The sequence below is a fragment of the Athene noctua genome, chromosome Z (genome assembly GCF_965140245.1).
Source record: "Athene noctua chromosome Z, bAthNoc1.hap1.1, whole genome shotgun sequence".
Lineage (NCBI taxonomy): Eukaryota > Metazoa > Chordata > Aves > Strigiformes > Strigidae > Athene > Athene noctua.
The window spans coordinates 819,395-831,526 of NC_134077.1; the positions used below are offsets into that span (position 1 = coordinate 819,395).

Here is a 12,132-nt window from a genome sequence, read left to right on the forward strand (position 1 = left end):
TGGTCTGTAACAAAGGCTGAAGTCCCTCCACCGTGACCCCCCCCACCTGCTCTGCTGCGTTCTGCTCGCCTTCAGGCCGATTTTCTAATGAAAAGGAAGAAGTTTCTCAAATGGTGGAAAGACTTCAGGTTACTGGGCAGGGAATAAGCAGCAGGCGATTATTCACACACCGTCAGGCTGATGCCACGAAACCAACACCCTTCAGCATGATTCCGTTTTATTTCACAAGCATATTTACACCGGGAAGTTGAATACATACAGAGGACGGGGAGTGGAGTTGTCAAGAAGTTGCTGGAGAGGCAGACACTTGAACCATTCCCCATACACAGTGACTTCAATCATCACAACATTTTCATACAGGTGTCTCATCATGTCATCTTTTGCTTGTAAACTGCCAACGAAGCCACATACGTCTCTACATTTACAAGGACAAGTCCAAATACAGCACTAACAAATCAATAAAGCACTAAAAGCTTACACTGGAATGACAATACACATTTCACCGCAGTGCCGAGAGCGCCAGGCTGGGCAGGATTTCAGGGCTGGGCTTAAGCGAGTCACCGTGGCGGAGGCTGGGTTTAACGGGAAGGGATCTGTCGGGGACCACGCGGGCTCGGCCCCCACCGGAGTCACGCCGGGGGTTGGCGACTCCTGGGCCAACAGCCCCCTCGCCAGCCGTGCTGCGGCTCCGGCCACCCCAACCCGCTGTCAGGCCCGTGAGGAAAATTACAGCTCGCTCCTACAGCTGGGAAACCCCCACAGGCCTCTCGCTTCACACAAACAAATACACTTGTGTGAGCTACCACAAGCCCAGGGCTCGGGTCCTGGGGTGCTGGGGGGAGAACACCCGCAGCGTGCCCCGGCGGCGCCTCGGGAGCCGACACCGGAAACCACAACCTTCCATCCCACGGGTGAAAAGCCTCCGCTCTCCCCTCTTTTGTGTTTCGCTTAATCCCCAAGGTTACACGTATATCTGTATAAACACAATGTACATGCACGTTGCATTAGTTCACGTAGAAAAGACCCTGATATTCTACTACAGAGTTCTCCACTAGACACTACATTCCCGCCAGAGAAGATTAAACTTTACGGCAGTTTGTGTTAAACATTCCTAACGGTCTTAATTTCTTGCTTTTTAGACTTTTAAAATGATTTTCAAACAGCAAACAGATATGTAGCTCTAGACTGTAAATCTCACTTCTGTGTATGGTGTACTACACAGGCCACCTAAAAAAAGAAAATCAATGTTTTTTATATTTAGAAGCCATTTTAATATAATATATTTATTCCTTTTTGGGGAAGGGAAGATTCTGTAAGTACCGTTTTTCCTTTATTATGTAAAGACAGCCTCCTTAGTTCTGTGAGCTTTTCAGACAGAAATGGCAAAGAAAAAGCTATACAAACATATACATCAATATGTTTAAATAAAATAGTATTTTATAGATTTTTTTTTTCTTTACTGTGAGCGTAAACCAGCATACTTTCACACTATTAAATATTTCACAAAATTAGATATGTAAGAAGAGGGAAACACAGTCACAGCTAATGGTGCACAGGAATGTTCCTACTGAAGAGAATGTTTCAACATCTCCATTCAAATAACTTACCTGCTCCACACTTTGCATCATTTTTCCAGCCAGAGCCGCCCCCTCCAGGGCCCGTGTCCTTCCCGCGGGGTGACACGAGCACGGCCCGGCACAAATGGGAGTGGCTTTAGGGAAAAAAAAGATTTTGTCTTTTTTTTTTTTTTTTTTTTAAATAAATACCTGCACCGGTAACAAAAACCACCTGTATATATAAATACTCCTTTTTTCAAGTTTGCTATTCCACCTTAAAGAGATTATTTTTAATTATTATTTACACGTGGATTATTATCTTTCTTCCAGACCACAGCAGTGACTGGGCACAGCAGCACTTCCAATTCTCTCGAAAACTGAGACTTTGAGTGAGGAAACATCCCCTTCGGATCGGAACACGGGCCACCCCCCTCAAAACTCCCCCCATCCCCGTCCCGAGGCCACGAGCCCCTCACTAAGAAACCCGCGTGCCGAGCTCCGAGACGCGCCCCGCGCCGTCACTGGGTGCTGGCTGGGAGAAAGTCCATGTAAACACGAGCCGTTTGGTAAACGCTGCCATCCTGCCAGAGCCTCCGACGGGAAAAGGCGTTTGATGGGCGAGGGAGGGGCCGGGCGGTGCCTGGTTGGTGCCACTGGCCCGTCCCCGCGCCACCAGCCCCCGGTTCCGCCGCTCCCGCGCCGCCGGGGAAACGGGGACGGTGTCAGCGGAGCCCCCGAGGGCACGGCGGGAGGGAGGAAGCTGGGTTCCAGCGCGGGGGGTACCCTAGACCATGAAGCGATGCTCCTTGCCGTCGTGGGCCATGAGGATGACGTTGCGGTTGGAGGTCCAGATGAGCCGCGCCAGGCGCAGGGCGTTGTGGGAGCCCGGCGAGGCCGGTTGCACGGGGGGCACCTGGTAGGTTTTGATGCAGCGGAGCTGGGGCGCGGAGTTCAGCATGCCGATGCTCCCCAGGAGGGAGGTGTTCATCTGCAGAGACACACCCGGGGTGACCCGCCCTGCCCGCGCCTGCCGGGGAGCGGCTCGCCCGCATCGCGCCCCCGGGCCTCCCCCCAAACCCCCCCACCCCTGGCCCAGCGCTGTCTCCTGGCTTGTGTCAGCACTGGTGTGAGCAGCAGGAGCAGGGAGGTGACAGTCCCCCTGTGCTCGGCACTGGTGAGGCCACACCTGGAGCGTTGTGTCCAGGTCTGGGCACCTCAATCCCAGAGAGATCTGGAGGGGCTGGAGCGAGGGCAGAGGAGGGCAACGAGGCTGGGGAAGGGCTGGAGAATCAATCCTGTGAGGAGGCAGGGCAGGAGCTGGGAGCGTTCAGTGTGAGGAGGAGGAGGCTGAGGGGAGCCCTCATCCCTCTCTGCAGCTCCTGACAGGACACTGCAGAGAGGCTGGGGCTGGGCTCTGCTCCCAGGGGATCAGGGACAGGACAAGAGGGAACGGCTGGAAACTGCCCCAGGGGAGGGTCAGGCTGGGCAGGAGGAGAAAATGTTTCCCAGCAAGAGTGGTCCGAGAGTGGAACAGGCTGCCCAGGGAGGGGGGAGTCCCCATCCCTGGGGGGGTTTCAGGGCCGTTGGGATGAGCTGTGGGGGATGTGGGGTAGGGGAGAGCTTTGTAGAGTCGGGCTGAGGGTTGGACTCGATGATCCCGAGGGGCTTTTCCAACCTGAAGGATTCTGGGATTCTGTGATATTCATAAAATTAATGCTAGAATATTATTTATCAAAACTGTAGACACACTAATGCTGAAGACAGGCGGAATGAAGAGCAGCTGTCATGACAGGTATGAACAGAAATAAAACCAACAGCAGGAGCTGGTTTATTGTCTGGCAGATGAAGAGGCTGCTCAGCAGAGATGGCGGAGTTACGCTCTCCCTGCTGCAGCATCCTGCCCAGCTCTGCTTTTTTAAAACTGAGCTTCTCCGATTTAACCCACCGACACACACAAAATCCTACGCTTTCTGAAACGCTGCTTCGCTCTCCAAAACCCCTTTCCATCCTCACGCATCGCAAGCCCAGGATTTCCATCAGCAGGCGACCGGGCGGCTGCATCCCTGAGACGTGCCCCCCCTGAAACCTTGGCAAATCCTGGGACATTTAAGGCGCGTTATTGCTGATGCTACGTCCTGAATTCTGATCAGTACAAAGTACAAGCCATTACTTTTTCCTGGCTCTTCTCGGCAGCAGAGCGGTGTCAGAGAGTGTAAATCATGGCATCTCTAGCAGGGAGCATGCAAGCACCACTGACATTTTCACAATTTAAATCATCTTGAGTAATAACCCTTTTAAGATGACTAATGTTACTGATTTTCCTGCATTAATAATAGTGCCAAATAGAACACAGAAGGGAAAAATCACCAGTGCACGAGGTCACATTTTAAAACTAAATGTGTAGGTATATTTAACTCTTTATGTAAAAGCCACTTTAACGGGAACATTTATACACCTGGAAGAGCATGGCAGAGCACAATTTAAAACTCGTGCCTGACTTTTTTTTCCCCCTGCCAATTCTGAAAGATCTGGCCTGATTGCTCTCCAGATTTTTTCCTGAGCACTTAAGTAGAACAAACGTAACTGATGGATGAAGATTCTTGCTGTTCTCATTCGCTGTTTCAGAAAGCACACAGTACAGTGATGGATAATTCAGGAATTTTTTAGGGTACCTGTAGAACTACTGAACAACACAGGCAACTGGGGAAGGGTGTTACAGAGTGGATCTCGTGCTTACCGAGTTCTGTTTTATAGTCTGATTACTGGAAGACTCAATGATTTTGACAGCACACATTGCTCGATCAGATCGGTTCCCTCCAAATAAAGTATTTTTTTAAGTCTAAAGCCATTTGAAAGAGGAAAAAAAAAAATCCTGCTTGAGGAACGTAGGCAGCAGCCTACAACTGACAAAAAAATATTCCTACTGAGGTGAGATTACAAAGAAAAAGATTGCTCATGCGTTAAAGAAACCTTCAGATACTTCACAAAATGGTGGCCTGACTGTTTCTCCTGTGGTTTAGACCCTCTCTATATGTTTTATATCCCAGTTTTCCTGCCTTCAGGACGATCAGGGAAACAGAAGACACGAGCATGGCATAGGGGCTCAGAGCAGAGCCAGGCGGGCACCGCGGTACGGGGAACTGAGAGTTTTGCATTTAAAAAAAAAAATAAGGGGGACATGTTCTCCAAGCTTGGTCTGTTGGAACTGACGGGGCTGCAGGAGTTAGAGAAGAAAACTCCCTCCCTCCCTCCCAGTGGAAGGGACATGGCCCAGGGAGCAGGCGCTGCCCCGGCCCGTGCCCGAGTCGCCCCAACTCCGGGGCCCTTCCCCTTGTGAGGATTTCCTCGGGCGTTACGTGGCTCCCACGAAGAGCAAGTCCCGAAGGACAGCTCGTGCCCCGCGCGCCTGCAGACGGCCGTAACGCGCCCTTACCTGCCAGAAGCAGAGGTGGCTGTCGGAGTTGGAGTAGGTGGCGAGGTACCGGCCGTCAGGGGCAAAAGCCACCGCCGTGATGGGTCCTTTGTGGCCGTGGATAGTCTGGTGAGAGGGGGAGAACAGGAACACAGAGGATTCACCACCCGTCACCACGCCGACACCGAACAGACTTTTAAGTAAACACAAACCACACACGTACATCAACTTCTAGAATCCCTTTTTTTTTGAAAAGTGAGGGAGACCATCACCGTCAGTAAAAATTACCTACGTGGAAATGCCTCTTCCTTTTCACCTACGTTTCCTGTTTTTCTAGTACTCGTTTTCTGGCTGTCAGCATGTCAATCAGCAGAGGAGCATAGCGCAGCTCCGCTGCAGAGGTGGTTCCCCTCGGCCGGGGAGGGCAGGGGGGCACGTGCTGCGCCCACACACCTAGAGAAGTGGCACAAAACAGAACTCCTGCCGTGTCCCAGGCTGGGCTCGTGCTCAGCACGGAGAACGCCCTTTCCTCAGCGCACTTGAAAGCCTCCAGACAATGTGAAACGTGAGGGCACGGCCTGAAACGTCCGATGGGGTGGGACTCAGGCACACGCCGCTCACCCTTAAGCGCCACGGCAATTTCTTTTAAGTGTTCTAATAGCTGCTTAGCCAATAAAACAGAATGAAATCATCGTATGAACACACTCCCTGCCAAATCCAGTTTTTAAACCAAAGTAATTTGTCAGGTGTATGAACATAAATATGTCTTTAATGGGAATTTAAAAAAAAATGCCCTACTTCTGCTCCCCAGAGGAGGTTTTGAACAGGCTGCCTGGGCGCCTCCACGGCCGGCTGGGCAGTGGGCAGGGAACAACAAGACTCACAAACCCACCCCCTGCCTTTGCGAATGGTGCAGAACTGTGACCCCCTTCAGGGTGCTGGGTGTTTCCAGTTGGCTCCTGGCACCAGCACGAGGCTGCTGGGGGCCGGGGCAGAGCTGGGCAGTCCCGCGGCTCCAGCACCCACCTCCCATGGCCGGGGACCACCGTGCTCGACATTACTGCTCCTGCCTTGGGGTCACCGCGGCAAACTCGGCACAGAAATGGTGACAGGACGACCACAGCTCCGCTCCCAATGGCACAGGGACGTGGTCACGCTTTCGTAAAAACCTCCCCAAGAGGCAGAGGATGGAACTGTGTCCACGGGCACGTGGGGTCATCCCACCCCTCCATGCACACAGGCCACTGTCTCACGGAGAGAGTCCCCTCTGCTCCGACTAACAGAACTATCACCAGAACACACCAGAGTCCCCTCTGCTCCGACTAACAACCGAAATATCACCAGAACACACCCCAAACACGGGGAGTGGAAAAGTCCCCACAAAGGAGGCAGAGCTGCCCCCCCAGCGAGGGCATCCCTTCTGCCCAATCTCGATCCAGCTAGAAGCAACTGAAATCCTTTGGGCTACTGCCAGAATAATTAAAAGTTCAAACCTTACATTGTAGAGGAAGCGTAAGGGATTTTTCCCCAGAACTAATACAACAACTGGAAGGGACTTTATTTTCTCAGGTCAGAGCCAGAACTATTATTTGACACACGCACTTCTCGTGGCAGGGCAACACAGACACGCAGACACACACCACACAGTCGTGATGCGCTACTTTTGCCATCAAAAAAAAGTTTTCTGGATGACCTTTGACAATATTTAATGTTACGTCCCCCGCTGCAGCACACACCTCTCCGGGCAGTGTGACGGCAGCACCGGGCTCCTCGCAGGCAAGGCAGGGGATTGGTGCTCCACCACAGCCCGGCTCACCAGCCTTGAAAACTTGTTTTTTACAATATCCAACAATACAGAGACTGGCTCTGAGGAAGGATTTCTGTGCAGAAGGGGCTGTTGGGCGTTGGAATGGGCTGCCCAGGGCAGGGGGGAGTCCCCGGGATCCCTGGAGGGGTTGAAGAGTCGGGCTGAGCCAGCGCTGAGGGATCTGGGGGAGTTGGGAACGGTCAGGGGGAGGGTCATGGTTGGGCTGGAGGAGCTGCAAGGGCTTTTCCAGCCCAGATGATTCTGTGATATAAACACGTATGTCGGAAATGCCATGAACAACTGCTCACTTATTGCATGGTCAGAGGCACCATAAAGATCTTATTTACTCGTTACCCGAGGCTACTGTTTAACGACTGCAAAACACGTGGGTGCTCTACACAAGGCAGACTCACCCGTGTCACATCTTCCCCACCACTTTGGAGACCTCAGACCAGGCAAACCCAGGGCTCACCGAGCCTCCCACCATGCTCCCCAGCGGCACACACCCCGAGAGCCTCTCCCGCCGCCGGCAGCCCCGCTCCGGCCAGTGCCAAGGGCTGGGGACAGAAGCACACACAAAGTCTCTCTTCAAAAATACACAAGAGCAGCTCTTTCTGCGCGAGGAGGCTCAGCGCCAGCTTTAAATCAGCTCTGCAAAAAGAGACTGGGCAACGTCCAGTGAATCCAATTCAGCTGCGAAAATGAAAGCAGCGCTCCTGCACCCGCCGCTGGGGCATGAAAAGATGAAGAGCTCAGAATGGTACCCTGCATCTGAAGTTAGCATTAGATATTAAGAACCCATTAATATATTAATTTCTTGCTTAGAACTCCAACAGCACCCCAAACCTCTCCCTTTAATGTAATCACCGCAGCTTGGGATGAAAGTTTGAAAGGCCAATTAATTAGATGATCCGATGTTTAGACCCATCAAACTCTTTAGCACTTAACAAGCAAGTAATACTTGTCAATAAAATATGTTTTGGTAATACAAAGGTAGAAAAATCAATAGTACCAGCACACTTGTTGCTCTTTTTACTACTGAAAATGTGTTCCAATAAGGACGGTCCTTAAGGGAATTAATCTGCTTTGTTATTTAAAGGAAGTGCTTCTCTAATTGATGCTAATCCTTTCAAGCCAAGATTTATTTTTTGGTGCACTAGCTGAACGCCTGCTTCGCAATGCTCATCCTGTGCTCCCGAGGCCTTGGAGCAATCGTCACAAAACCCAAACGAATGCTGCCCACTCCAAATATTCCACTCGCACCCAGCCACTCGGGGCCGGGGGGTTAACGGCTCCCAGGGCTGAGGCTGTGGCAGAGCGTGTGCCGAGCTCTGGGGCTGCCTCCGTGGTGCTGTCTGCAGCTCTCCGGCTCCGGAGCGGTTCTGGCAGCACACAATGCAAAAATCTGGGCAATCCTGGTTTGGAAACAGGCTTCCTTCTGAGGGGCAGACGGTGGGACGAAGCGCAGCTGCCTGCAGCTCCCCCCTGCCCAAGCAATTGTTTTTTAATGGGAGGATGCTCCTGGGAGACTATTTGACTTCTGCACCTGCCACCGTCGCTGTCCTGTAACACATGATATACTGAAGCTATGACAACCTAATTCTAAGTCCAATATTTGGTAAACTCTGCGCTGAACTGCAACATTCTGTTAAAGCTGACAGAAAAAATAAACACTGTATCACCGCAGCAATTTTATTTTCATAAATATACCGAAATGCATACTTTAAATTGATAAAGTAACTTACGTGCTCTTATAGAGACACACTAATATTTTGTCACCTTTATTATTTGATATTTATCTCCCCGATCTCTAGGGGTACTTTTACTGAAGGGAAACAAAAAAAAATTCCCTTCCTGAGAAAGCAGCTTGCGGAAGCGCTGCCCCTCCAGTGCCACCACGGGAGGGAGGGACAAAAGCAGAGGTTTGCCACAGCAAAGCGATACCCTCGAACCATGCGCCTGCTTTTAGCTTGGAGCGGCAGGAAAATACCAGCTCTGACTTCTGCACGGGATACAAATCATCCCTGGGCAAGGAACGGTTATTTGAAAATTAAGGAGGTGATTCTGCAGCTCCTTCATGGATCAGTGAGGAGTCACCGGCAATGACTTCACGGGCAATTGCAGCAGCCGAGCCAGGGCGATCTGCCACAGCAAACACCCAGAAGTGTTCTCAGATATAAACGCAACACCACGCAAGACCGTAAATAAATCACAAACATAAAACTCATTATGCTAAAGGCAAAGTCTAACAACAGGCAGTTAACAACTGAAACGTTCAGCTGAAAATCATTGGTGATGATGGCACTGTGGAAAAAACAAATGTACCTCTGCCTCTACCTCCCCCTCCCAACTGAATGAAAGCAATGCAAGTTGAGAACAGATCTTAATAAATAGAGCTAGGTCTGACAGATCAGTCATTCCTGGAGCAGTTTTGGGGTTATTTTAAGAATCATATAGCAAATGACATAACCAGAAACAAGCCAAAAATAAAAACCAGGTTAGTAGTGCTTTGCCAACATGCATATACTTCCCTGAGGTCCCCTGGCAGCGGAACACGCTGAGTGATTCCACGTAACAGAAACAGAAGGTCGCTTTTATCTTTTTTTTTTTTTTTAAATTAAAAATTAGAAGCTGGCTTTTAATGCTAACGTAGGGTACAAAACCCTACAGAACATTATATAGAGCCCAAACTGTGCTGAGGAATAAATCAGCCCTCAGGACAAGAAGTCGCAGAGCCATGAAGTGAATATATAAAAACAAGTATTTCTATGGCAAAGAGGAGCCGCGGCGGTGCCTGCCCGGGCACTCTGAGCGCAGTCGCCAGGAGACGAGCAGCCCCTCGGCCAGGCTGCCATGGGCTGTGCCCAGCACCCATTTTTCTCTTTTTCTTTGGAGATTGCGAATCTCCTCTTTGTTTGCAGCAGCACTCCTCCCCGGGGTTCCTGCACACCCGCCTTTCACTGCACGCTTCCTCTCAATGATACAAAACTTGGGGGTCCTACGCTTAGAAGTCCTGAATAACGTAACATATGCTAATCTTTGTGTTTAAATAAAGAAGGAAACACACTTGTTTACAGCCGTCCTTGCTGGATGAAGCAGCCAAGCAAAGTCTCTCCTGCAAGGTGAGCGCTGCCCTAGCCAAGGCCAGGCACCCCCAGCCACCGCGCTGGCCCACGGCCTCGACCCACGGCCACAGCCGGCTCTGGGGAGGGGGCAGGCAGGGGCAAGGACATCCCCAGCTGTTGTTTTTTATGAAAACAAAGTTATACAAAACTAAGCATCTTTGCCTGAAAAGGTATCTAAAATACTGCCTCGTTTTTTATAAAGTAAATTCCTTCAAGATGGTCCCTCAGAGGTTTTTATGAACACTTAAAAAAAATAAAATCCCTATGTTCTAAGCAATTTAGTGGAAATATCTAAAATGCGATTAACTTAAAGCAGTTTCAGTATCTTTCACAACCTCATTTCTACGGTAGTTCCAGTAATACTAACCACTGCAGTAAAAACTTCAGGACTGTACTGAGAAAGAGAGTATATTTACATCTTAAAATTAATTTTCTTCCTGTCCTTCAAGTGGCTCCTCAATAATATCATGATAAAGTCAAAGCGCATGGATTACATTTTTTAACCGAAGAGAATATATAACAACTTTTAACCTTACAGTAAGACAATTTTGCATCGGCCATTACAATTACTCAGTATTCAAACGTGCGGTGCATGACCTGACAGGCAGCGTTCAAAGGGAGCAGAAAGTGCCCTTGAACGGCCACGTATAAAAATACATTTATCAGTGGAGCGGCAGGCCGGCTGTCAGTCAATATCTGCCTCTCATTTGTTAGGAGGTTCTCCTGCTGGGAGTCCCTCATTACAATTTGCTTTTACTTCCTGGGCAAATGACAACCAGAAAATGAAGCAGCTTCTTTCTCAACCGAACTTAATCCAGAAAAAAATGAGATGACAGCTGCAGCCACCCAAGTGTTACAGGATGGTTTAAAACTGTCCCCAAATCCTGCAGCTCCGGCCCCAAACCACTTCATGAGGCTGCACAGAGAGAGGTGAGAACTGGCCTTCCCCTCCCCAAACCCACCGTAAAAGCGTGTGCTCGGATCTCCACAAACAGCCCTTCAGACACCCCCGTCACGCACACGCGTGTGCTCTCGCTGTAGGAACGGACCTGTCGGGTCAAGATTTTCACACGGACCATCAAAATCCAAAAGGCAATTAATTGTCCCCAAACGTATAAGCTGGCCACTCCACACCACCAGCAGTGATTTCTCTCCTCTGCGAAACCAATGCTGCTGTGCTTTATTTAAAGGTTCACGACACTGTAATGTAACCTCGGGATATCTGCACGAGCGCGGGTTAAACAACCCGGTATCGTTACGGAAATCCCGCCTCCCTGACAACTGGGCTTTTAAATGAGGTCTTGGCAGCTCATAGGCTAAGCTTTCTAGGAAAATAATTTAAAAAATGAATTTGGAGTGTGACTGGGATATTTTTACCAAACAAAATGGATGAAGAAAGCACTTAATATTTTTTCCAGGCTATTTTAAATATTATTTTGCAAGATAGAAAATAATTAATTTCAATCCCTGCTGACAGGGGTCTATTAATAATTACAAGCAGTTGGTGTAAGAAACCCAGCAGCTATGGACAGGAACCTGGACAAGAGCTCGTCCTGGCCAAGCACCAGGGCTCTGGATCCACAGGCTCAGTGCTGGGGAGCCCCGCAGAACCTCAGGCCTTGGGCCACTGACCCCCCCAGCAGCGAGGAGGCTCGGGCTGACGTCCCCGCGCCAGAGCGCACCCTCCGGGGAGGGGACACCCAACGCTCCCCAAACAGCCCGACACGGACAGGTCTGCCATCTGGCACAGGGACTTCATCTCACCAGCTACCAAAACGTAACTCACCCCCGTGGATGGGAAGAGCTGTGTAAATTGTTAAAGACAAAATTAAACCCGATAACCGACAGCACCCCAAGCACTGAGGTGGGAGCAGGAGCACCGTGGTCAGACAGGGTGCAAGAAGCTTCTTTTGATGTTAAGCTAACGGCTCTTCAACTCTAAAGGCAACAAAACGACTTCATTTAGTGACTACCTGAAGGCCTCAGGGAAAAATACTTATTTTTAACAGCTCTGGCAGGAGGAAGGGAGCTGGTGGAGGGTGGGGGTACCCCCGCCCCGGTACCAGAGGTGCAGCAGCCCCGGCCCCGTGCCCCGCAGGACACATGCTCCAAGCAAAACCCGACCAACTCCGTCCTTCAGCCCCGGGAGGAGACACAGCCCACGGCCAGAACCCGGCAGAACCACGGGTGCTGGCTGCACCGTTCAGGTGTGAGGCACGATTTTAGCAAGTG

General features: G+C 50.4%; 1 protein-coding gene across 4 annotated transcripts in view; it reads right to left on the bottom strand.

Annotated features, from left to right (window-relative positions):
* Positions 1 to 206: 206 nt before the first annotated feature.
* Positions 207 to 12,132, bottom strand: part of WDR7 (WD repeat domain 7) — a 130,682-nt gene continuing 118,756 nt past the window's right edge. For all 4 annotated transcript variants that reach the window (XM_074931476.1, XM_074931474.1, XM_074931473.1 and 1 more), the window contains 2 exons: positions 4,990 to 5,094; positions 207 to 2,544 (listed from right to left, as the gene is read on the bottom strand). In XM_074931476.1, coding sequence (XP_074787577.1) covers positions 2,341 to 2,544; positions 4,990 to 5,094 — 309 coding nt within the window. In that variant the 3' untranslated portion in view covers positions 207 to 2,340. The remainder of the gene's footprint in view (positions 2,545 to 4,989; positions 5,095 to 12,132) is intronic.